Source organism: Periophthalmus magnuspinnatus, chromosome 2 (assembly GCF_009829125.3).
Source record: "Periophthalmus magnuspinnatus isolate fPerMag1 chromosome 2, fPerMag1.2.pri, whole genome shotgun sequence".
Classification (NCBI taxonomy): Eukaryota; Metazoa; Chordata; class Actinopteri; order Gobiiformes; family Gobiidae; genus Periophthalmus; species Periophthalmus magnuspinnatus.
In genome coordinates this window covers 7,078,148-7,105,046 of record NC_047127.1, presented here as the reverse complement: position 1 = coordinate 7,105,046, position 26,899 = coordinate 7,078,148, and the positions used below count along the sequence as shown (strand labels likewise).

At 38.4% G+C, this 26,899-nt stretch overlaps 2 protein-coding genes across 2 annotated transcripts; one reads left to right on the top strand and one right to left on the bottom strand.

Moving 5' to 3' along the window:
• Positions 1-222: 222 nt before the first annotated feature.
• Positions 223-15,514, top strand: mrps9 (mitochondrial ribosomal protein S9). The gene is made up of 11 exons (XM_033980811.2): positions 223-329; positions 985-1,167; positions 4,726-4,788; positions 5,234-5,264; positions 5,334-5,413; positions 12,217-12,302; positions 12,382-12,457; positions 13,191-13,359; positions 13,803-13,911; positions 14,718-14,887; positions 15,338-15,514. Exons 1-11 carry the CDS (start codon positions 231-233, stop codon positions 15,427-15,429), a joined length of 1,158 nt encoding a protein of 385 aa, XP_033836702.1. The 5' UTR covers positions 223-230; the 3' UTR covers positions 15,430-15,514.
• Positions 15,515-21,894: 6,380 nt separating this feature from the next.
• On the bottom strand, positions 21,895-25,774 carry LOC117384823 (zinc finger protein 90-like). Its single transcript, XM_033981978.2, has 3 exons — positions 25,447-25,774; positions 25,272-25,368; positions 21,895-24,633 (listed from the first exon to the last, which is right to left on the bottom strand). The coding sequence occupies exons 1-3, from the start codon at positions 25,709-25,711 to the stop codon at positions 23,889-23,891; spliced, it is 1,107 nt and encodes a 368-aa protein (XP_033837869.1). The 5' UTR covers positions 25,712-25,774; the 3' UTR covers positions 21,895-23,888.
• Positions 25,775-26,899: the final 1,125 nt, after the last annotated feature.

Sequence of the window (26,899 nt, the reverse complement as noted above, 5' to 3'; positions counted from 1 at the left end):
GTAATAATAGTGGCCTATGACCTAATAATTGTTTATTATTATTATTATTATTATTATTATTATTATTATTATTATTATTATTATTATTATTATTATTATTATTATTATTATCAATTTTATTTTTTTATTATAAATGAAACCATTATAGATTTATTAGGAAACAGCAATCAATTGTATATTTTTTCTTCTCTGACGTAACTTCCGCCCGTGCGTCCTCAGTCATATCAAACATGGCGGCGCCCTGTTTACGCACCGTGGGCTCTCTCACGACAAAATGTGGACTTTGCTGCAAAAATATCAACAGACTCTCATGTCACTTGAGCGCACAGGTAAAGCGGAGTTTTTTATGCTTCCAAAGAACCTTCTGTAGGCCCGGAATGAGCGCGTTTCTCTGTAAATATTTACTATAAGGCTAAACACTGACGTCCTTGATCGCATCTGTCAGTAGCATCTTTGCCCAGAAACAGAATGTGTCAAATTATAGAGTATAGATTTAGATTAGGTTTTCTTAAGCGCGAGTCTGAAGTCATTACGCTTCTGTTTTTATACATGAAAACATAATTCAACCATGGTACGATAGAACCAGAGCTTGTAGTTTTGTCATTAAATGCAGTTACCTGTATATGTTTATCTATAATGAGTGGTTTTGATCAATAAAGGCCATTTATACTTCACAAACTGTACAAATTAAATGATTCAAATGTGTATCACTTGTGCCACCATAGTCTCAGTATAAACTTGTGAGAAATTGCATTGGTCCTATAATAACTAAAATGTTTTAACTCGTTTTATGTTAAAGTTTCATTAAAGCAAGTTCAATTGTGTCATCAGAATAGTAACCATTGAGCATTTTTGTTAATCTCTTTGAATAATAAAACAAATTTGATGTTTTTTCAGTTCTTTTCCAATAGTATTAAGTGTATTCAAATTATAATAAAAGTCTTAAATTATGTGCAATGTTTTAAAAATATGACCTTCCCCCAGATGGTCCGGAGGCCTCTGAGCGTGAGTGCGTCCCTGCTCAGAAAGAACCTGGCTGCAACGGGGCCAGAGAAGTACACGCCAGAGTTCATCCAAAAGCAGATCGAGGAGTATAACATCGGTAAGAGGCACCTGGCCAACATGATGGGAGAAGACCCTGAGACCTTCACACAGGAAGATGTCGATGTAAGGAACAAATCTGTTATTCAACACGCAGCATTAGAACCTGGATAATCAAGGATGTAACGTCAATTTTTAACTAAAGCTGAATGATTTGTGAGAAATACCTAATTGGGAACTTTCTGACAAGCATTGCAATTAGATTTGTACTTTAATAACAGGATTCTTTCAGTTCAAAGTCCACAAATTAAACTTGTCCAGAAGAATTGACTTAAAGACCGAAATATGAACTAATAAACTAATACAAGAATCACATCGCAGAACATGTATAATTCTAACTGCAGGATTAACAGTTTTTATGCAGAATAAGACAGGGTTTTGTAAAGCCTCTTTACAATTTTAAAATGTAATTATAAAGGCAGTTGATAAGATGTATTAATTAGATTTGTTCTATTGTACTCAGTGGATATAAAAGTTTTAATCCTATGTGCGGTCAAATTATTGATCCATTTTTCAATTACTGCAAATATCTACCTTCACCTTTTGACTGAAGATGTGGCACCACAACCACAGGACCTTCAACCAACCATCATTTTCCAGCAAAATGGTGCCCCACTACACTGAGGTCTGCATGTTCAATCAAACATTTCCAGATATGGGATATTAGTAACCTAAAGCAAAAGATAACAGATGTGATTGGAACCACTGAAGAGGCTCTGCCACAGTGAATATGGAAGAAATCGAGGACTGTCTTGATGTGCTTCGTGCGACTAATGGTGCCAATATAGAAGTGTATAGTGTATTAAATGAGGTAAAAAAAACCTCTGGAAACCACTGAGTACAAGAGAGCAAGTCTGATTAATATATCTTATCAATAGCCTATGTATTTTTTATTGTAAAGAGACTTGGACACCCTGTATTTTTAGTAGTCTTTTCAAATTAAGATTTCTATCAGAGTGCAGTTAATCTTACAGGTCTAATTGCAATCCTCTTTTCCAAATCATATACACCATGAGCAGGTGGTCTAGTGGTCTCTTGATGTCAGACTCTTGTCTGTGTTTGTGAGGTAGGGACGTGACAACTTGGATTCTGATGATGACATGACATCAGACAACAAATGCGCAATAGACAAAGCTTATGCCCCAAGTAGTTAAAACATAATGAAACTAGTAAATGTAACTAAAATACACAAAGTGATATTAAGTCCTATTTAAGCCTAATTGTCAGTAAATAAATACACATTTTTAATTATTAAAGGATGTGAAAATATGCAGTAATAATGTCATAGGTTTCAAAGATTTCTGGTTTTTGGCTTTATGAATTCTAGTATTAGATTACCACCATTGAGTATGAAGTGAATAAATAATGTGCTTTAAAGTGCTTAGCGTGGGTATATAAACTCATTATTATTATGATTGTTTAATTTAAACAATCTTTTGTTTAATTTAAACAATCTTATATCCAGGTCAGAGAGAAGTTGCTTTACATCATTTCTGGTGTTTGTTGCAACAAGGTTATATTCTTATTAATTCATGAATCAATTACTGGATTTATATAGCGCCTTTTATGACTCCCAAAGCTCTCTACAGTGCTTTATTCAGTCACTCCACACTTGGTAGTGGTGGTGGTAAGCTATTATTGTAGCTGCACTGGGACAGACTGACAGAAATGAGGCTGCCAGTCTGCTCCATCAGCCTCTCTGACCACCACCAATGCACTCACGCACCCACCACTTTCATACTAGGCAAGTTTGTATGGCCACAGTCTCATTTTATCAGGGTTTGGTGGGCAGTTTTGTGTAATATACAGTGATTGAGTATGCTATATGAGGTTTTCATGTTTTTATCCACATTATAATGACAATCTATATTTAAAAATAATATGGTAGCTAATATTATTATTTGCTGCAAACTAAGTTAAAACTAAGACTTTTGTGTGTGTATCTCTCTAATTACCAGCTGTGTAAAACTGTAATAATCGAATCAAGTTAGTTTGCCAAGATCACCAAATTAGCAAGTACAAATTTCCCTCATTTTGTCTTTTCGTCTTTACAACAGTGACAGAAAGCCAGAATCGTTCAAAGCGTTACAGACACTGATGCACCTTTACCGGGACAGGTGGTGGTCTTTGAAACCTCCTGATAGCATCGTCATGGCTAATCCGCTGCGTCGGGCTTGTTAGCGACGCCCCCCAAATCCACACAATTCCTCCGTCTGACAATAAATTAGCCTTTTGAGCTCGGAGCATTTAGCCCAATTTCCCCTGCGTCCCTCAGTCGTAATGAAGAGAGATGTTGGCTGTGGACTGTGAAAGTCAAAGTGACGGGTGTAGGCAGGAGCAGAAGAGAATGAAGGTAACGGGGTAAAATCGGGCAGGACTGGAAACGCTCAGGTGTGGAGCTGATGAAGACCAAAGCAAAACGTGTGAGATGTTTACAGGCAGGTGGAAAAGTGAGCGCTGGACGATGGCCAAAGGAGCAACAGACGAGAAGCGTTCAGATATAAAGATGTCACAGTGTAGCGGTAGAATCACTTTTATTGCTAATTTTCAGGCAGTTAAAGTTTTATTTATTTTTAGATATACCAAATTTTTTCTTTTATGTAACTTCAAAATGTGACTATTTAAAGGCACACTATGTAACCTGAAGGGTTCCACCTGATACACAAGCAAGTCGCATTATCTAAGGTCTGCGTAAAGGCGATCCCACTCCCCAAAATATTGCTTTTCAAGGTTATTTTTGAGCAATGAAACATCTGTAAATTAATAAATAAATACACAAGTTAAATGCCATACTGTGAAACATTCCAGGCAAAGATGCAAAACATGAGAAATGTAAGTGGCAGACCCTCCTCCCACCAGAAAAAGTTACATAGTGCACCTTTAACTAGCCTAGCATTTCTGTCATAGTATCAGAATTAATTCCTACAATTTTTTATGTTACTTTTGTTTGTTTTTTTAATGATGTACATATGTTTTTAGTTCAAATTTGGCCATTTATTTAACATATATATTTATACTTTTTTTTTTAAATTTGTGGCTAGTGAGCACAGCACATTATCCACAACTCCCTCTGCTCAACCAAAATTACGCCATAGACCCAGCAACTTCACCAAACATCTATTCAACCAACATTAATTTTGTCATATTGGCACGTAAAATATAGCCACCACCACCTTTGAGTTTTTTCTATACCAGCCTTAGTATGTCTCAGCTTTCATTTCTTCCGTTTTTAATTTGTGACATCCCTGAAGACGGCAACCTGCTCTGCTCCAGTCTGGATATTTAACTGAAATATTGTGAATATGAGGGAGACAAACAGCCTGCTCCTGTCCACAGTTACACGGCCATCTGCTGGTGACACAACCGCACCTGAACTCGGAGTGAACCGCCCTGTCCCGTGTCTCTAAACCTGTCCACTCTCAGCTGGCCGTCCCCTGAAGTTTGCCAGTTGCCACAGTAACAGTCCCTGGCCTTCCCTTGAACCCTCGGCCAGCAGATTGCTCCTGTCACTGTCCCTGCCGACTGTCGCTGCGACCTCTGCACCGAGGATGTGTCAGCCATGTCACAGCTCGTCATCATTGTTCAGTTTTTATTATTTTTCCTCTTTTTTTTTTGTGTCTCCAGAGAAGCATCGCGTACCTCTTCCCCTCCGGACTGTTTGAGAAGAAGGCCCGTCCACTCATGAAGGTAAAATCAAATCTAAAGTAAAGATAAATGTGTTACTTTAAGCGGGTTTTGTGTAGAAAAATATACAGTGAAACAGTTAGAAAATTGACGGGTAATTTGTTTTCGTTTGTACTAAAACAACTTTCTGTTAATCTTAAAAATATTGAACTAAAAGTCACTAATAGATTGACAGAATAGTCTCATACATTTATTGTGAATTGGTACCAAAATAGTGGAATTAAAACAGGGCAATATGGCAAAAAATGCACTTGAAAGTTTTCTTGGAGCCATATTACCATTTCAATTTTGTCACGATTCATGTACATTTTGTATTTTGACTTTGAAAGGTGAAAAAAGTCATCAGCATCTTATGAAAGTTTTTTTAAATCACCATATTGCCCCGCCCTAAATTAAAGTGTGAGATCATTTTGTTCTATTTAATCATTGTCATTGCATTTCATTCTAGCATCCAGATGAAATATTTCCCAAGCAAAGAGGTAAGAAAACCTAATCTGTGTGTTTATTTGTAAAAATGCACTTATAAATTTGTATATTTTGATGTTTAGCGATCCAGTGGGACACAGATGGACGGCCATTCCACTTTTTATTCTACACAGGCAAACAGTCCTTCTACTCCCTCATGCACGTAAGTATGCTTGAGATGAAATGCAGTGTTTTATTTGAGAGAGGGAAGGTGAGGCTGAACCCACCTGCACCCACAGCACCCTCGGGTCATATCCCATTCAGAGAGGGAGAGTTCAGAAGAGCCACGGGTGTCCCAGAGGAGCGGCCGCGTCAGACCCTCTTCTCCACGCAGACAGGAGCAGCTGAGAGGGCCCGGGGGGGGGGGGGTGAGGAGAGAGGGAGGAGATTAGGGGGGACCAGGAGGACAGGACAGAAAAGTACAGCGGATTAAAGGCGGATCCCTGGGGTACCCCTCAAGCTAACCCCGCTACAGTTTGTTGATAATGGCCACTGCCTGATTGTGGTGTGTCCTTTTCAATCAAGTGAGGAAAGACAATGATGACAACTCCAAGCGGTGTTAAAGGTTCAATCTTAAGCAAAATTGACGCCTGCAATGTTGTTATCTCCTCAGAAACATTCCCCAAATTTGAGTAATCCTGCATCATTAGGGTATCTACATCTCCAAAGGTCAAAATACTCTACTCTACTCTAACTAGATAGTTACAAAGCTGACAGCTATTTGTAGCCTCATTTGAACTGCTTTACTCTACAGTACAGTAAAAGAAAATGGTAGTGACCTCATCGTATTCTAAATATATTTTTGTTTTACCTTTGTTCAGTTTAGATTGCCGCAAAAAGTCTCCAATATATTACAGTACACTGACGAGAGAAGCAGTTTCAAGGCTAGTTTTTGAGGCTAAAACAGTAGCTGCAGCTTCAAAGTTGGACAAATCCAGGTCAGAAATCATTTAAATCAGGAGTCTCAAACTCACGGCCCGGGGGCCAATTGCGGCCCGTGAGATGATATTTTGTGGCCCGCAGGACAATATGAAAATTTAATCTTAGTGTGGCGTTACCATGTTGCGTGTTGCGTCCTCCAAATCTGTAAACCCCAAACACACGTGTCACTCTGTAGTCGGCTGTTTGTACTCCCGTCACAAAAGATTCAACAAATAACGATGTATATCCATAAAATTCACAAGAACTTGCTGTTTTCAACATACATGAGGAAATATGCAATGACGTTTGAGAAGATTTTAACAAAGCTTTTTTTTGTGGAATACCTGATCCGGCCCAGCTTCACCCAGACACTGCCTCCTGCGGCCCCCAGATAATTTGAGTTTGAGACCCCTGATTTAAATGATTCTAGTGAACGTGTACAAGTTTAAAAACACAGTGGAGCACTTCCTAGATTACCACTTAATGACATCACAAGGTGGAACATAGTCTTTTTAGTTTTGAGAGAAGGACACTGCTCTAAATATGCAGGATTTGTGTGTTGAACATGGGTAAATGAAACAAAGCACAACTGCAGGTTTGTTTTTCATGAGGAAACAACATTGTAACCAAAATAAAAAAATTAGCATTGGCCCTTTGAACTGCATCTAAAGCTCACGTATCACTGTAGTTATATTTACCGGTTTTACCTCTGAGAATGATACAAAGAGCGCTGAGAATGATACAAAAATATCAGTAGAGGTGGCGCGCGCTTGTCCCCTTTCTTATTATGTTGCGAGGTTTATCCTGTCTGCAGCGTCAGCATTGTCCCTTCACTGCTCCCGTCTGCTCCTCCGAGGATTGGGGGGAGGGGGGGGGGGGGGGGATGGTGGTGGTGGCGGGCGGGGGCACGGAGAGACCCCAAGAGATGCAGAACCCAATATCCCAAGCGTGGAAAGCCATTCTTGAACACACGCCCAGTCTTCTACCTTACTCTCAGATCGTTTGCAATTAAGGGTTATCTCGAATCACTGGCTCTATCAGCATGAAACAAAAAGTGAGTTGTTGGCCTTTTTGCAGCAGCGTCAAATAACAGTAGTTTGCACCTAAATCTGAACAATTTTGGGGGAAAAAAAACATGTATTGTGATATTCATATTATAAGATTCAGTTCACAGTGCAGTTTAAAGCATTTGACAAAAATCTAGAGCTGCAAGATTAATCAGAATCAAAACGAAATCGCAATTTGAATGGACGCAATTAGCAAATCTAAGACTGCAAGAGACAATTTTCTCCACAAACAACAAAATCTCCTGCCTCATTCTGCAGAAAAAATTGCCAGCCCCGTAGTTTAGATCTGTACAAACATGTTCTGAAATGTGATTCTTGTATTAGTTTGTCAGTTCAAATTTCAGTCTTTTTGTTAGTTGTTCTGGACGTGTTTAAAATGTGAACTTTGAACATGATCGTATTGATAAAACATTGAACAAACCTAATGACCATCGCCGTGCTTATCAGAAAAATCACAATTATGTTGGATATTTTTCTCAAATGTAATGAAAAGAACCCATAGATAAGATATTTTAATGTTCTGCAAACCACTGTACAGTCCCTTTTGTTAGATTGAAATGAAAGGAAAGAAGAATAAACTAATCAAAATGTAAAAGATAAAACGATAAAACAAAGATTAACTTTAAACATTTTATTGAGCCGCTCATCTTTACAATAATATTTCTTCCTGTACTTCATCAAATTTTTGAACATTAACACATCTTATTCCTCCCTCTTTTGCCCTTGTTCTAACCTTTTTCTTTCACATTTTGGGCCGAGGCGTACCTTTGAGCCGCGGTCCCTGACACACGCCCGCGGCCACACTCGGCGCCCCCTGCTGTCACTTTAAATAGGTGTGTCAGACATGTCTGGGAGCCCCGTCACTCTCCCTAACCCCTTTATTCATTTTCTCCATCAGCCCGTGGTGCAGTGAGGCACGCTTCCAGGAGGGGGCGGTGGTGTGTAACGCGGCTCCTCTGGCTGTTGTTGTGTCATGGTTGAGACAGTTTTAACCTGCTCTCTGCTCCACTGAACTTGTTCATGGACTCGGCCCGAAGGAGAGCCATCGTGATTTAAACAGACCACACTACACAAGGCTTTCCCAGTGGTGATGGTGCATTTAAAAAGTCAAGGGACAAAACCAAACAGCTTGGAGTCATAATATTCAGCTCACAACTGTGGACACATTTTTTGAAGGATAACAAGTTCAGATTGAGAAGCAGCAAGCGTATTTCCAGAAAGAATGCAGCTGCCAATGTTTTAATCTAACGTTAACAAAAAAAAAGTCAGTTACAGTCCTTATTTTTAACGTAGTTTCAGATGCTGTGCCTGACTTTTATTATCTTAAAGCAGAAATCGTTCATTTTAAACAGTTTGCAGTTGTCCAAAGTCATTCCTCATTTACTTTATGCATTCTGAACATCCTATATATTCATCGTGAGTTTATAATTGCTATTCACGACTCAGAAACCAGAGCAGAGTTTTGGCGTGACAATAAGCATAACAGCAACTAGCATGTTAGCGTACGCCTGATTATTGGACAACAAAATGCTTTCTAATTAGATACAAAAAGCGTGCAGTGGACCTATTTTGACCTCAAGAGCTGCTTAAACAATATATTTGTACTGGGGCAAGACTAATTTAGCTCAAATACATGGGAAACATCAGGTCTTTAATGTATAAAATTTAAAAAAATGGAAGTGGAACGGTTTATTCAGACTTCATTTAAAACTATGAAGGAAATTAAAAATGATTAGTAGGCTATGTTATAGAGTACCTGTAAGTGGCAATTGATATCAAAAATGCATTTTGGGCAATAAAAGATTAAAAACGCTTAAAACTCTGGCATACAACGTGATGGAATAGAACATTTGTTGAACTAGAAAACTATTAAAAGGCAGAGTGATTCAGGTTTTAAGGAGGGGGGTCTCAATAATATAAAAAGTTCAGATGCTCATTAACAATAACATTGCAAGGGGTAAAATGAGTTGCAGATCTGATAAATGCAAAATAGCAAGACAAGGCAGGTTTATTTTTAAAGCACAATTTTAGTCCTGGTTTAGTCCCAGTTTAGTCTCTGTTTAGTCCCTGTTTAATCTCTGTTTAGTCTGTTTAGTCCCTGTTTAGTCTCTGTTTAGTCCCAGTTTAGTCCGAGTTTAATCCCTGTTTAGTCCCAGTTTAGTCTCTGTTTAGTCCCTGTTTAGTCCCAGTTTAGTCCCAGTTTAGTCCTAGTTTAGTCTCTGTTTAGTCCCAGTTTGGTCCCAGTTTAGTACCTGTTTAGTCCCTGTTTAGTCCCAGTTTAGTCTGAGTTTAATCCCTGTTTAGTCCCAGTTTAATCCCTGTTTAGTCTCTGTTTAGTCCAAGTGGTAGTCCCAGTTTAGTCCCTGTTTAGTCTCTGTTTAGTCCCAGTTTAGTCTCTGTTTAGTCCCAATTTAGTCCAAGTTTAGTCCCAGTTTAGTCTCTGTTTAGTCTCTGTTTAGTCCCAGTTTGGTCCCAGTTTGGTCCCTGTTTAGCCCCAGTTTAGTCCCAGTTTACTCTCTGTTTAGTCCCGGTTTGGTCCCGGTTTGGTCCCGGTTTGGTCCCGGTTTGGTCCCGGTTTGGTCCTGACTCGGTCCTGACTCTGGGCACCAGCAGGAGGCCGGTCCCTGAAGTCCTCCTCATGTGAGATGGTTCATATGACACTAACATGTGGGAGATGTTCTTTGGGGCTGGTCCGTGGAGAGACTTGTTCACACAGAGCTGCTTTAAAGTCTGTCCTCTGAGTGCAATCAAAAAGGTCTAAGGCACTCTGTATTAACTTTAGAAGAATACATGTGTAGATTGTGGTCATCATATTGATATTAGTGCATGTATGAAGGTTTAATAATTAATACCAAAAATGTCAAACTCAATTTCAATACTAAGGAATACGCTCAACACTTGGTGCCGTTTTTAATGCCACAATGATCACAAAAACCACTCAACAGAATATGATTTTCAACTTTAAATCATAGTACTTTCTTATTATAATACCATGTGGCGTTATATAGGTCCAGGTAGGTTCCACAGTGGTCCATGGGTGTCAGTCTGTGTGGTTTTATACTTCTAAAGATGTTAAAAGATTCATTTCTGTCCTGTGAATGTGACTTTTTAGTATCGATACCTGCTGAAATGAGTATCTAGTTTCGATACTAGTTTTAGTATCGATTTGCATCCGATTTTTGATACTTTTGACAACAATAACGCTGTCCTGTAAACTATCCCCTCTCGTCTATTACACTAAACGTGACTTGTCCCATCTTCATTCAATGCATTAAGTCGCTTTTTTATCACCATAGTACAATTCTCGACCTACGCAGCTCTTCAAAAACGCTCCCGAAAAATAAAAGTCGACTCCAGCTGTCTCCATAACCAGCTAAAAGGATCTCGAGTCCTTCCATGCTCCCGATCCAAGTGCTTTATCCCACACTATTGTTAGGCCTCAGTGTTAGCAAACATGTAGCACGAGCCTTATCCTGGTCCGCTGTCCTTTTCCACGCATTTTCTATTACACTTTTTTTTTTTTTTTTTGAGAGGAAAATTGGTTTTTGCTTGATGTTTGCTCTTTTTGGCGCTCCCTCCCTCCTCCTCCTCCTCCTCATCCTCCTCCTCCTCTCGTCTGACGCTGGCCGGACTGGTGGAGGGGATTAGGTGCACTCTATCAAGAAGGAATTAAACAAACATGTGGGGAATAATTGACGAGGAAATGAGTTCTCACCCAGGAGCCCGAGCAGAGGCGTAGGGTGGGGGGTGTAGCATGTAGTCTATGAGTTTGAGTGCCACACGAGGTAAGAGTGGATGGGTTCATATAGTAATGCCACCTTGAAAGATTTGATCTGCATTTTGTTGAATTGCTTTGTTGAATAGGATTTACCATATTACATTTCTTACTGTGATCTATGCTTACCAAAAACATTGAAATCAGACACTTAGACAATACTAAAACTAGTATCAAAACCAAGAACTGATTTGAGCAACTATCAATACTAACACTAAATCTTTCACAGGACAGAAATGGACCTTTCCTGAATAGTTTTAGAATGATTTGGAGCTGTATCATAACGAGTATAAGACACATAGACTAGACTAGAATCTACCTGGACAACTGAGGGTACACAGATATACACAGATACTTTTTGAACTTGTTAATTAACTGTTTTTGTATTTATTACTTATTTAAGTTACAAATATTGCATATGCATTTGCCTAGATGTAAAAATATGACTGTAACTGCGTGTCTCCTGATAAAATGACATTTTAGAGACATCATACCTTTTAATTTACCCTGTTGAGGGCCGCATAAAATGTTGTGGAGGGCCAGATTTGGCCCGCAGGCCTTAAGTTTGACACATGTGATTTAATGTTTAATTTCTAGAGAGTGTTTTTATTATTATTGTGGTATCAGAATCAGTATTCAGTATCGAGTCTATTCCTTAGTATCGAAATAGAGCTTGACATTTTAGTATCGTGACAACACTGTTCTATTCTGCTCTAATTGGATTATTTATATGGGAATAAATGTGTAGGGATAGTGTTTATATTTATGAGCTGGAATAATGACCTTATTTTTTGTCTCATTTTAGCCTTGCTTTTGATTTTTTTTTTTTGTCTTATTTGATATTTTTCATAGATAAATTATGTCTGCATAATCCCTCAGTCGTCCAGGTCTGATCCAAAGTAAAAGCCGAAGTTAAATCTGTCAACTGGACAAATCGTTCTGAGAGTGAAGACGTTTCGCTGCTCATTTAACTTCGGCTTTTACTATCGAGAAATTATCTCCAAATAAGATCTTATAAAGTTGAAAGTTCATGTATATGTTCATTTAAAGCTGGATGTTTTTTCTGTGTTGATTAGGTTTAATGCACAAATTGGCGTAAAAGGTGCAGATTCACATGAGAAAACGACTTTTGCTTCTCCTCTTCATTTATTCTTGTAAGAAACGTGTGATCTGTTATGATTCTTCGTGATTTATTGCTTTCAGGAGTTGTACGGCAAAGTCCTGGGCGTGGAGAGGTACCAGGACCGCATGAGAGTCAAGGGCCTTTTCAACAAAGACGACCAGATGATGTGAGTCTAACGCCGTCATCTGAAGTCAAATCGTGTTTTCTTACGGAATGATCTGACTTGAGTTTATTGTGATTTCCAGCGCACTTGGAACCAGCAGATGGTTGACCAAAGATGAGCTGGAGGCACAGTTAGTCGAGACGGTCTCCACCCAGGATGTAAGGAAACCAAGAAATATTTCTACTAATCGACTAAAAAGAACTGCATTATAGTTCTTCAGACAGTTAAAAGGGGATATTGTGCAAATGTGACTTTTTGGAGCTTCCTACCATGTTATAACGTTGTTCCCTCATCAAAAACATGCCCGCCCTGATGTGGTTTTAGTTGTCATCCGTGCATATTTGAGTAATCTAGCGATCTCTCCTAAGCCTCCTTACGTTTAACTGTCCGACCCTGTACAAAGCTCAGCCCACAACTCAGAGTGTCAAAAACAAATCCGAAACTAACATGGCAATATACGTTTTTGGCGAATATATATCTTCAGAACAATATAAAAGGAACATTGTGATATCCGTTAATACCCCTCAAAAGCCCCCTCTTTAAAACAAAAAACAAAAAACAAATACCACAAATGATAAAGATTGAATTGGGAAATAGTGGGATAGACTGCACTTCCCAACATGCCCACCAGACGCCGCCATTTCACCAATTTTGTTATCAAGATGCTCTTAAATGTCTACTGCTCATACAATTTTACCCTTGTAAGATTTTCAAAATGTTTCCCCCGACATTTTATCTTAACATACAGAATGTTCTATTGCATTCTTCATCAACTAATCTTTGCATAGTCGTTTTAAGTTCTTCATGTCCAGCGTTTGATTCCATGCTAACTTTGGGAGAATACAAAATATGATTGATTATAGAAGGTTATTCGTATCTCTTCCCACTCAGTACGGTCACCTGATCCAGCTGATGGAGCGCCTCGTGTCCATGCCGTACAGCGCCACGGAGCAGGAGTTTGTCATGCGTTTCCGGCAGCAGCTGGATGCTCTGGCCAAGAATCAGATCGTCCCACCGCTCCAGAGGGACGAGCAGGGAGTGGCGTTCAGCACAGCAGAAGGTGATAATAAAAGTATATCATCTGTAATAAGAAAAGAAAAAGTCAAAAATATCCAAAAACATTTGATGAGGAATAAACTTTCAGTAATTTTCCAAGCAAGAGATAAAGTAATATTTCTTCACTTTTTTCATTTTAGAGATGATTCCATTTTTGAGCGATACTTGAGACATTTATTACCAGAGTAAATACGTTTGATTAGTGAGCCAAGAATTTCCATCTTTCATTTTGAGAAGTGAAAATGAAAACCAACTTTTTTTGTTAAAATATAAAACTAAAACAAAGATTATACTCATTTAAACGAGGCTTGTCTCACGCTGGGCTGACGGTTTGAGATAGTAGAAATTCACTCTGTTACAATTCCAGGGCTTAGTTTTAATGCTGTGCTTTTGTTATATTACAATGTAGTATCTAGAGTCATCACCTGAGCTTAATGCTGTGTGCAGGTCGGAGGAAGTCGTCCACCTGCTCAGTGCTGCTCAGAGACTGTGGCTCTGGTCAGATCACCATCAACGGCCTCAGCTACCTCCTCTACTTCTCCGTTCTACAGGACAGGTACTCCCCCAACTCCTTTATCCTTTATCAGACCCCGGGCTGTGAAGAAAACAGAAACGCTAAACCGATTTTCCTAAGCTCTTCATAAAGCTGCTTCTTCATCTAATACAGTAGTGTGTTGTTTCATTCCCGCATAACCACATCAATTTTGCCTCCTAAACTGCTACTCGTGATATTATTTTATTATTAGAAAGACTAAAATCTATCTAAAGTTATAGTTATACAATGTAAAATGACCATGTAAGTGTAAGAATATATGAAAGCCACAGTCCTTTTAAAATGTGCTCTACCACTAGTTAAAACAAATTCGAGCACTTCACAACTTGCCGTGTGTATTTATCTGCTGCCGCTGAGTTAATTACACAGTTGAGTGCATGTGTGTGCTGTGTGTGTGCTGTGTGTGTGCGCCGTGTGTGTGTGTGTGCGCTGTCATTGAGTGTGGCTGCAAAGTCCCCGTCAGCAGCAGCCACAGGCCATTCCAGGTGGCCAGCTGACTCAGAGCTTACAGAGAGAGCCACTTATCTTTTGAATAGTCACTTTTCTGAGTTCTAGGAATGGACTTTATTACCCGGGAACATATTGTAGTATCTTGAGAATCCAGGATATTGCTGCTTGTTCAGTTTCAGATGACATCACAGCATTACATGAAGTTTAATGTTTAGCTGAGATGAAGGAAGACGAATACTGTTAACGATATTCTTTGGCTACACAAAACACAACAGCATAAAAACATGATCTAAAACAATGGTCGATTTACATTTATCTAAAGCCCTGTGTGTGTGTCTGTGTGCGTTTCTATGTGTCAGGGAGCAGCTGATGTTCCCGTTCCAGTTCACCAACACCCTGGGCCGCTTCGACCTGCAGTGCACTGTGGAGGGAGGGGGTCGTGCAGGCCAGGCGGGGGCGCTGCGCCTCGCCATCTCCCGCGCCCTGCTCAGCTTTCTGCCTGAGGGAGACATGGAAAACCTCCGACAAGGTGAGTGGCAAGATCATGGGATATACACCATAAAACTATACAGGAATACTACAACAAAAATGTCTAGTTATGTTGGTTGTTTATATTATGCATTTAGGTATTTATCAATTGGACAACTGGACATTTATTAGGTATTGAAGGTAATTAAGCAAAGGATCAGTGTTTCTCAGGTTTTCTGTATGAAACTTTTATTACAAACTTGACAAATTGTGGTGTCTGATGTGGAGATTTTCAGCCAAAAACAGAAATAAGTGCAGAAATATATATTGAACATTGTATTTATTACTTTATTCATTTCCACTTTTTTGAAAATGTTTAATGTATTACAAAAACATACCATTTCTACATGTTTAGCCTGTCAGTTCTGAAATATACTCAGCAGGTGGCAGCATTTACCCGCTCATAGCCTTTGTATAGTATTTTAATTTCATATTTCCCTGTCCCATTTAGCTGGCCTGTTGACCCCTGATCCCAGAGTGAGGGAGAGGAAGAAGCCGGGTCAGGAGGGAGCAAGAAGGAAGTTCACCTGGAAGAAACGCTGAGGTCTGCACTGTGACACCTGTGATCCACTCGTTAAAATATTCAAATCAACTCTTGTATATGAACCTGAAATAAATATTGTTTTTGTATAACCTGATTGTTTTTATTGTTTAGTGTAGCGTCAGATTATGTGGAGCCAAAAGATAAATGTTGCACACCACTAGAGGTCAGTGCTGCTACATTCTTTACAAAGCATTTTTTGGGTAGAGGCCTGATGTTAACAGAAAGTAATATAAAAAAAAAAGCTTTGGGACAGTTTAAAAGCTCAAAGTGCTGGCTTTGTCAATTGTCACACACATTTCAGGTCTGTACAACAATCATTACTTCTTTTTGGACTTTAAATATTTGAATTGTTGAGGATATTCTGCTGAACACAACTTCTGTCTGTAAATTCCAAACTATGGAGGAATTTTACTTCCCTTCATCCTAGAACCACAGTGCCTCATACTGGGCTGTCCCTCCAGTGCTTTGGCTCCCATCTTCTAATAAAAACACTCACGATAAAAACTCATTTTGGATATTTATGAAGATGACTGCCATAATTGCATTAAACTCTGAAAGAAGGACTTTTTTTAAAATCATTATCATTTTGACTTGTAGCATTTTTACACCTATACCTTAAAATAGTTAGCATTTTTTGTTTGTTTGTCTTGTTTTGTTCAAAAAGTCCAATCACATAAACATCTTAACCCGACAGAGGCCAATAATTCCACACTGACACTTTCTATTTTCAGATTGGTAAATTCACTTTTATTTTTTTTTCTTCCAAGCACTTGTTTATGAGTCAGATCCAAACACAAGTAACTTTTAAAATTAATAAGAGTGTTTAAGAGCAACAGTGTTTCCTTCAAAGTTGCTTTGAAATGTGGATATAACAGCATCACTTGTTGGCTGACATGGTAACATGTACAGTAATTCCTTCTGCCATGACTTCTTTATTTGTCCACACCACATTTGTCTCTCTTCTGCTGAGCTCCTGAGGAAAAGGACAAACTGCTCTGTCCCTCTGCTCTGTTGGAGACACGCTGAGGCTGTGATGGAGTGACTAACATCGATGACTGTTACGACCCAGATTTGGCCTGGTCCACTGTGATGCCCACTGACAAATTTATCTCTATGGCTCTTAGACATTGCTCATAACAAGAGACAAGGCACACCTGGCGAGGTAATTCAGAAATTAATGTTACTAACGTGATCACAGCAATGCTTGCAACATTAACTACTGCGTCTTCATACCTTTACTAAGCAGGTTTCAGAGTCCTGCATCTATGGCTAAGCACCACCTGAGCCATAGCGGGCACCAGAGGGGGACCGAGGCCTGCAGGTGGATAATGGACACAAATATATTTTTAAGACACCATTCATGTATATAATCTCAGGTTTGAACAAAGTATGACAAAATAAGCATCTATAAAAATTAGTCTCATTCAGACACTGACCTGAAAGCCAGGAATCTGCACAGGTGAGCCAGAGGAGGGCACAGGGCTGCGGCTCTCAGGAGGCTGACAGAACAACAACAAAACATGAATGAGGTACAGCCCTGTAGTCTTTTCACCCAGAACACTGCAGCTAAAACAGTGAAACTAGAGCACATTTAGAAAAGGAAAGACTTACCTGCACAAGAGCAGAGGCTCCGGTCTGCAGAGGCAGAGGACTTCTCCAGCAGGCCGCCTACAAAAGGCCATGTCATGTTAAATCAAAGCAAATAAACGACAGAATGAAACTCGAGGTTATAGCTAATCATACACAAATTATAGAGATAATAGGTGATACACGTCTGTTTAGGTGTAACCTCATACTTACACAAGTTATACACATGTAAATGTGAGTCTTTCCTGCTGAGGAGCCAGTGCTGACCTAGAGGTGGAGGGCCCAGGGCTGTCCTCTCTGGAGCTGGAACATCACAAACACACAGGTCAATACACAAATGTTTTACAACAACACAAAAAACACACACAAACACACAAGTGTCTTCACAACACTGTCCCTAGAGAACAGAGCCAATGTGAACAGGCCGACCTGAGTGGAAGGGGACGAGCGGCCCCTCCCAGGACCCCCACGCCGGGCTCTCGTCTATAAGCAGAGATGTGTAGTACTCAGTTACATTTTACACAGTAAAATTTACAGTTTGAAGTAACAGTCAACAAGTGACAAAAGCTTTATGTTGACAATATGAAATGATCTGAACATTTGTGTTTCTTGCACTGCTCTTCAGTAGTAGTTTCCCCAAATACTTATTAGTATAAATACTCTTTGCTACTTGACAAATTTCTTGGGTTACTCTTAATCTTATTAGTACAATTTGTGGCTAACTCTACCCAATTTGCATGGTCATAAAGTGACAGCAACATTTGACTCACAGTTATATAATTAGTACTAGCGTTAAACAGAATATATTTAATATTTAGTATATAAATGAAATGCCTAAATGTAGGTAAAAAGTAAAGTCATCTGACCTGGGACTTGCTGAGAGCTGAAATGGTTGAATTTGAGCCCGGTTGAGTTCAAGATCTGCTGAAAAACAAACGAAGAATTAGCCGATTAGCTTGATGCTATTAGCTAGTTAGCTTAGCTTCTCTCTCCAAGTGCGGAGACAAAATGGCAGAACATTGGAATGTAAGGGCTTATTATATATGCAACTATTAGCAACCATGGAATGTATCTGGTTACCATGACAGCGGTTAGCTTGTTTTGATTTAATTTTAGGTTTGTTGTTATGGTTTTACTTTGTGAAAAGAGCAACATTGTCAATTCTCTACTCACATGTGGGTCACTATATAATCTCAGGGACTTCAGTTGGTGTATTTTTGCCTTATGCTCACAAAAATACAGAAAACCATGCATGGTTTTCTGTATTTTTAGCTAAACAAATGACAATATATTCCCTTCTTTATCGTTAACAGGTATCACATTTCTTAAAAATAGAGACACCTGACCCATAAACCACAATGAGTCTAGAGCAGGCCTATCGCAATTATGATTGTTTATACAGATATGTAGTACTCAGTTACATTTTACTTTTTGAACAACCCTATCTTTACTCTTACTTAAGTAATATTTAGTTTGAAGTAACGGTCAACAAAAACAAATTAAGAATTAGCCGGTTAGCTTGATGCTATTAGCTAGTTAGCTTAGCTTCGGAGATGAAACGGCGTGGCTTCTCTCTCCGAGTGCAGAGGGAAAATGGAATAAAATTCGAATGTAAGGGCTTGCTCGAATGCAACTATTGGCAACCATGGCATGTATCTGGTTACCATGACAGTGGTTAGTTTGTTTTGATTTAACTTTAGCTTCTGTTGTTATGGTTTTACGTAAAATTGTGAAAAGAGCGCTAAACATTGTCCATTTTGACTCACGTGTGGGACTACACAAAAAGTCAAATGTAACCGAGCATTACACAAATGTGAAGTACTCACTTACATTTTACTTTTTGAACAACCCTAGCTTTACTCTTACTTAAGTAAAGTTTAGTTTGAAGTAACAGTCAACAAGTGACAAACGCTTGTATGTTAACGATATGAAATGATCTGAATATTTGTGTTTGTTCAGTAGTAGTTTCCCCAAATACCTATTAGAACTTATTAGTACAAATACTCTTTGCTACTTGACAAATTTCTTGGGTTATTTTTATTAGTACAATTTGTGGCTAACTCTCCCCAATTTGCACGGACATTAAGGGAGCAATATTTGACACAGTTAGCTAATAACTACTAGCTTTAGACAGAATTTTTTTTTTTAATTTAGAATATAAATTAAATGGCTAAATGTAGGTAAAGTATAGTAAAAAGTAAAGTCATCTGACCTGGGACTTGCTGAGAGCTGAGGTGGCTGAATATGAGGCCCGTTGAGTTCAAGTTCTGTTGAAAAACAAATGAAGAATTAGCCGGTTAGCTTGATGCTATTAGCTAGTTAGCTTAGCTTAGGAGATGAAACAGCGTGGCTTCTCTCTCCGAGTGCAGAGGGAAAATGGAATAAAATTCGAATGCAACTATTGGCAACCATGGCATGTACCTGGTTACCATGACAGTGGTTAGCTTGTTTTGATTTAATTTTAGGTTTGTTGTTATGGTCTTATATTGTAGAAAAGAGCGCTAAACATTGTCCATTTTGACTCAGTTGTGGGTCACTATGTAATCTCAGGGACTTCTCTTGGTGTATTTTTCCCTTTTGCTCATCTGTAAGAATGGTTTTCTGTATTTTAGCTAAACAAAAGACAGTATATTCTCTTATTTTCCGTTAGCAGGTATCAAATTGGTCATGGGGACACCTGGGATATTTCTTGCGTAAAACTGGGACAAAAACTTGGTTTTGGATAAATCTGCTGGGATGTGGGACATAGGGCTCAAAACTGGGACTGTCCAGGGTAAATAGGGACAGCTGGTTACTTTACTATAGACTCCAGTGCCCAGTGAGTCTCAAATGGCAGTGAAATAAACGTAGGACACATTATTTTACCATCAACATATTTGTATTTATCAGTTTAAATAGCTCATAACTTTCTTAATTCATTCTTCATGTTAGACCTCTCAGAAGACACCCACAATGAGTCTAGGGCTTATTATGATGTGACTTATGTTGGATAAATTGCAGCTGTATTGTCCATGTATCTGTCTATTAATTGCAGCTTATAGTTTTTTCAGTTTATAACAGTGTGATTCACTTAGAAAAGTGTTTACCAGTGGTGGAAGAAGTACTCAATTTTGTTACTAAAAAAAGTAAAAATACAGATACCAGAGCAAAAAAAAAATACTCATGTAGTATCATGTGAAAAAAATCTACTTAAACCCCTTTCCCCCTTTTAAAAATTACGGTAGTAAAAAGTTAAATAATCTTGTGCATATTTTGAGATCTTATAAGGCTTCAAACGTGTTGATTTTGATCAAGATTTGTGCTGAATTTCGTTCAGCAGAAACACTTGCATCTATCGTTTTTCTTCCTAGCTGTTTTTATTTGTATATTTTTGTTTGCTTGAATTATGAATGGGACTTTTCATCAGGACTCTTTAGTCTAGTTTAAAAATGTAGTGAAGTAGGATGAACAGATACCTGCTCTCAAATGTAGTGAAGTAAAAGTAAAAAGTATCCACTATCCACCTAAATTTTATACATAAGTACAACACTTTACTACTTTTACTTAATTATATTCCACCACTGGGGTTTACTGGGAGCATCTGGTGTCCAAGTGTCAGTTCCATAAAGTAGTTAAAGTATTCTCAATTATTGTAGTATTTTTGTAGCAATATATTGTTTTACAAATGTGTTGTTGTGACAGCTTGTTTGGCTTTACACAAATGTGATCTAACTTTCCCTTGTCTTTGTTTCAGGAGTAGATAGTTTTGGAGAGAAGCTTCCAGACCGACTTACTGTAGTAGGCAGTTTCTAAGGTTTGTAAATGTCCAAAAGTCAATTAGCATAAAAAACACACACAAAGTCTAATATTAATTTATGATCATAGATGAAGGGCGTCAACAGTTTTAAGAGCATCTGGTGACTTATCTGCTGGGTAGAAAGGGAGAAAGGTAAGTCCTCAACTCCACTTGAAGTCAAAAATATATATCGTGCATACTGGTATTACCATTATCTACTTTGTTCATTTTTGGTCCATTTCTGTGGTTTCAGGTAAAGTTTAGGCATGTTAATCGATAGTTTTAGTTTAGAGAAGAACTGATTGCATACTTTAAAAATAAAATTAAGCTCTGTGCTATGGAATTAAAAAACAACAGTTGTAACAAGTGATAGGTCCACCACTTTTTAGGCTCATTTCACATTGTTCGGCCTTAGTACTTCACTGATAGTTAACAGAAAACCTAAACCACGCTATAACCAGGGGTGGACAGTAAGTAATTAAAAGTACTCGCGTTACTGTAATTGCACAGATTTTATGCAGATGTCGGTTTAAAACAACAAAACTTGGATTGATACAGCTTAGTATAAAAGTGCAATCTAAAATGCTTAGTATCTAAAATGAGCAATATTTTTCATACATACTTTTTTACTTACTCAAGTACAATTTTGGAAGCAGTACTTGTACCAGTGGTGGATGAAGTACTCAGTTTTGATACTTAAGTAAAAGTACAGATATACAAAATTCATAAGAGAAAAGACCTTTGTATTTATTTTTGTTTGCTCAAAGCTGAAGTTTAAACTCAAAAACCTGGTACATGAACATGGTAGAAATAACCTCTCAAATTAAAGTACTTTTTACTTTTCAGTCCAGTTAAAAAATGTAGTGGAGTAGAAAGTACTCACTGTAAAATGTACTTAAGTAGAACTGTATAGGTATCTGTTCTTTACTTAAGTACAGTATTTTATTACTTGTACTTTGTTACCTTCTACCACTGACTGGTACTTGTAATTGAGTATTAGCCATGTAACTGTACATTTTCAGTACTCTTCCCACCACTGGATCTAACAAATTGACCCTTTTAGAAATGAACTCTTTTCTGTAAAATTACCACAATCAGCAGTCATTTCTTTGAATAATTTCTTTACTGATCCAACTGTACAATTCTGAATGGAAAACGGGCTTCACCAACCTAATACTGGTTAAAAAAGATTAAAAATAAAAAAATATATATACATGAACAGAAAATTGACATGGGTTCTATGTCAGTCACTGGCTTCACAAACTATGACCTAATGCGCTTTCTGACAGCAGATAAATATGTGCAAGGGAAAAAGATCGCCTCTTTTTAAGGCTATAACATCATATTAAATAATATATATTACACATGCTGCTACTAGGATAAATATAAAACAGAATTCACATTTACATCACTTTGTTGACAATGCTCAATTGCATCTGTCTTTAAGGCCAGAATGTTCTATAGACTGTATAAAGAAGTGGACTAAATCGCTAGTCATCACCTCTGGCGTTCGGCTCCAGTCAAATAAAGCTCATCCAGGCCAGGAGTTATAGCGGCGAATTTGGAGCCGAGTTCAAAATTTGGAATTCTGACCATGAGTATCATAGCAACCAAAGAGCCAATCTGGAACGAGACTGTTGAAGGTGGTTTAGCTTAGCAACGCTGTCAATCAAACCGCTCCATGAGGTAGCATTAGCTAGCGGGAGCGACCTCGTGGAAAGAAGGCACCTGATTTGTCTGTTATTATTGTTCATTTCTTCATTTATGGACACAACAGCGAAATAAAATCTTGAGGATCATGTAGAACAGGTTAAGTTTAAGACCAAAATGATGAGCCTGACAGCAGCAGTTACAGAGAGAGGGTAGAGAGTTTTTCAATATAAAGTGAATTGAGTTGATGGAGACAGAAGCGCGCCCATGCTCACTTCCTATTTGGACACCGCAGCCAGCAGGTCTGCTCTGTCCATTTATATACACAGTCTATGGAATGTATTCTGTGTCTTTATAGTTATAGAGTCTTATTATATATATCTGCACACACTTCTAATCCTGGAGTTCAGAGCTCTACTAACATGACCTGATTAAAGAGGGGGTATTTTTACTTCTACAGGGTATTGACTGATAACACATAACATATTTAAGTGAGCACATAAGTCCTGTGCTCAGGTCTCTGCACTGGCTTCCTGTAGCTCAAAGAATAGACTTTAAAGCAGCTCTGCTTGTGTATAAGTCTCTCCATGGCCTAAGTCCAAAGTATATCTCCGACATGTTAGTGCCATATGAACCATCTCGCAATTTGAGGACTTCAGGGATCGGCCTCCTGCTGGTGCCCAGAGTCAGGACTAAACATGGGGAATCAGCGTTTAAATTTTATGCAGCTAAAACTTGGAACAGTCTTCCTGAAGATGTGAGACAGGCCTCTACTTTGACAATGTTTAAATCCAGACTCAAAGCAGTTCTGTTTAGCTGTGCATATGACTGACAGGTTTTTATTCTGCACTCTTCTCTTTTAATGTTGATTTTATGATGATTATTTGTGATTATTTATGTTTGATTTGTGTGATTTTAATGTCTTTCTTATTCTGTAAAGCACTTTGAATTACCTTGTGTACGAATTGTGCTATACAAATAAACTTGCCTTGCCTTGCCTTGCCTTAAGTCAACATGTCACCTTTTATTGTTTTGAAAATGTGATGCAATACTCGCCAAAAACAACGTATTACTATGCTCTCTGCACTAAGTCACTGCCCCTTCAGAGCGCTATCTCAATACAATGAGCGTGCACCCGGCTAATCAAACTACTGCACATCACATCAGGTTTGTCAAGTACAGTTTTGTATAGCGTTTTCTTATAGCTAAGAGAGAGAGAGATCGCTACAATACTGAAACATACATGGATGACCTCTAAAACCTCTTCAGGCATGTTTTTGATGAGGAAACAACATTATAACATGGTAGAAAGTAAAAAAAAAAGCCAAAATCTACTTAGAATAATACCCCTTCTTTAAAAATAATTTAATGACGGCAGCAAAAAGAACAGTTTTCATAGCTGTGGCTTTGGGTTCACCAGGAGCACGCACAGTATCCCCGCAGCTTTTACCGGTGCGTTGCCATGTGCGACCGCAGACCCTCCGCCCGAAGAAAAGTCCTGTCACAGAGCGAACAGCTGAATGGTTTCTCCCCTGTGTGTATCCTCTGGTGAACAGTCAGGTGAGTTTTTTGTGAGAAGGACTTCATACAGAACGAACAGCTGTAAGGTTTCTCCCCTGTGTGTGTGGTCATGTGGGCTTTGAGATGAGAGCTTATCCGAAAACCTTTGTCACAGACCGGACAGCTGAGTGGTACTTCTCCCGTGTGCGTTACCAAGTGGTACTTTAGTGCGGCAATTTGGGCAAAAGTTTTATTACAGAAGGAACAGCTGTGCGGTCTTTCCCCCGAGTGAAGTCTAAGATGGATTTTTAAATTCCTGTTTCTCGCAAATCTCTTTAGACAAATGGAACATTGGTGTTTCTTCCTCTCGGCTCCATCAGCTGTTCCTGACATGTCTCCATTGTCCACAGTGGCACTGGTCGCTGGTGCAGACTTTTGGTATTTGGGGAATAGACCCGAGTTAGGGGCAGTGATGCTTCTGGCTCTGATCTGGACCTGGCTGTAGCGGTCTCCATCAGCCTCTGAACAGCTGAATGGAGCTCTCCAGCCTTCATCGCTGTCAAAGAGCTTCATATCTCCCTCAGTCCTGATGTCCTCTCCCTCTGTGTCCTCTCTGGGCTCAGTTTGTCTTTGTTCAAACAGTGAGGAGTCTTCTGGCTTCAAGTAGACGCCACTGAACTCTGGAACAAGCCTGAAAAAGAAATCATAATTCCACTTTATTTAACTATAAAATATATTAAAGCAATATTAAAGGTCCACAAAATTGACTGTGAGCTTTAAGCCAGGTTAAAATGCTGTTAGCTCATCAAAAACATACCTAGAGTTGCGTTTTGTTTGATTCATACATGTTTAAGTAACCCTTTATTATTAATCTGTCTATCTCTCAAAAGCTCAAATTGCTCTGTTCCACCTTGTGATATCTTGAAGCTGCAGTTTAAGTCAACAGCTCCTTTTACCTTTTATTTACAAAAGGGAAAAGACACAATTAGCAAAATCTCCAATGCTGCAGTATTTCAAGGACCATAATTTGCTTCACAAACAACAAAATCTCCAGTTTTATTCTCCATAAAATCTGCTAACCCTGTAGTTTAGACTTGTTCTGAAATGTGATTTTTGTATTTGTCAGTTCATATTTCAGTCTTTTTGTCAATTCTTGTGGATGTGTTTAAAATGTGGACTTTGAACAGAATCCGATTATTAAAATTTAATCACAAATCTAGAGTTGCTTGTTCCATTCTGTATGAAACCTGCTTATCCAGGGTTAGACCCCCCACACACAGTATTTGTCAGTATTATTTGGTTGAATGTGTTTAAATGGTGGAGACTCACACTTGTAGCTCTTCCTCTTGTTTCACTCTCTGCTCCTCAGGCTCCTCTTTAATCACGTCAGGAACAGTCAAAGATCTCACTGAGGGAAATTGAACGCCTGTTTGACAGAACGGAGAAATAAATGCATAAATTAAAACATCTGACAAGTTATAGCATAAAGGAGTAAATGCAGTACTTGCGGTAGTAGATTGTGTGATTTCATATGCGTGTGGTAACAGTGTCAGGCTGGACACGGGCAGTGCTGCTGCCGCTCTGCGCAGCACGACCCTGGGGCTCAGAACCGAGTCCAGGGCCTCCTGCTTCCTCTGGTTCTCCTCTTTGGAGAGGCGCAGTTCCTCCTCATACTCCGCTATCGTCCTTTCAAACAGCGCAAAGATCTCATCCGCAGCTGTACTCAGCCGCTCATTCACTAGAGCTCTGAGCCTGTGGGTTTTCAACATGCTTTCCCTGTTTTTAGCTTTAGCTTCGAGCTAACCGCAGTCACAGTGAGCATTGGATTGAATGTGTTGCGCATGCGCTAAGAATTGATAAAAAAAAAAAAAAAAAGCGGGGTTAAAGAGCCACTAAACAAAAAAAATACTTTGAAACTAATTGTCGCCTAATATTAAATATTAATACAAAATATATTTTGGACAATATAACTAAAATAAAAAATAAAGTAATGTAGGTCAGATATGTGGAAAGGCAACACACAGTAAGAATGTGTGTGTTATAAAGGTTGGCTTTTTAAAAAAAAAAAATGACTGGAATTTTATAATAGCAAAATTTGTAAGTTTAATGCCATACTGTGGGACATTTCAGACAAAGCATTGATTAATGCCTAAAGGGCCCCGTAATACAATAGTTACACAGAGCACCTTTAATGTCACAACATGTGATACTATACAAAAAAATAATAAATAAAAGATCAGGTAGCTATCGAAGTCACACTTGCCTGTTCACTAAATACTACACTTATGTCATTACTTTTTGTATGTTTTATCTTGTAGGTTGAGTTGTACGGCCCTTTTGAGAACTGAAACTGAACACTCTGAACATGGAATTTACACAGTACACTTCTATGTTTATATACTTAAAGCACACTTTTTTTTTGTCACAAATGCCTTACATTTTTCTGTTTCAGTTTTATAGAAAAAGTTATAACCCTATCTGTATGCCTCTCCAACCATAGCTACAAAATGGTTTGGTATCTATTGAACTTGGCTTGATCTTTTAACAGCCAAAAATTGTACTCAAGTAAGAGTAACATTACTTTAAAATAATATTACTCAAGAAGAAGCACAAAGTAGTAGTCCAAGAAATTACACAAGTAAGAATAAATACATATTTGGGAAAACTACTACTCAAGTAAGAGTAACTGTCAGGACCTAACATCTGATTTATAATTTAAAGTCAATGTAAGACAGACAAAACATGAAATAATGCACAAAATCTGCTATTTTTAAAGAACAGACCTAAAAAAAATTGAAAAATTATATATATTTTTAACCAAAACTTTTACTGAAGTAACAGAGTACTATTACTTCAATGAAAATATTACTCAAGTAGGGGTAAAAGTATGCTTCTGAAAAGTACAGTTTCTTTAAAAAGTTACTTGAGTAAATGTAACTGAGTACTATCCACCTCTG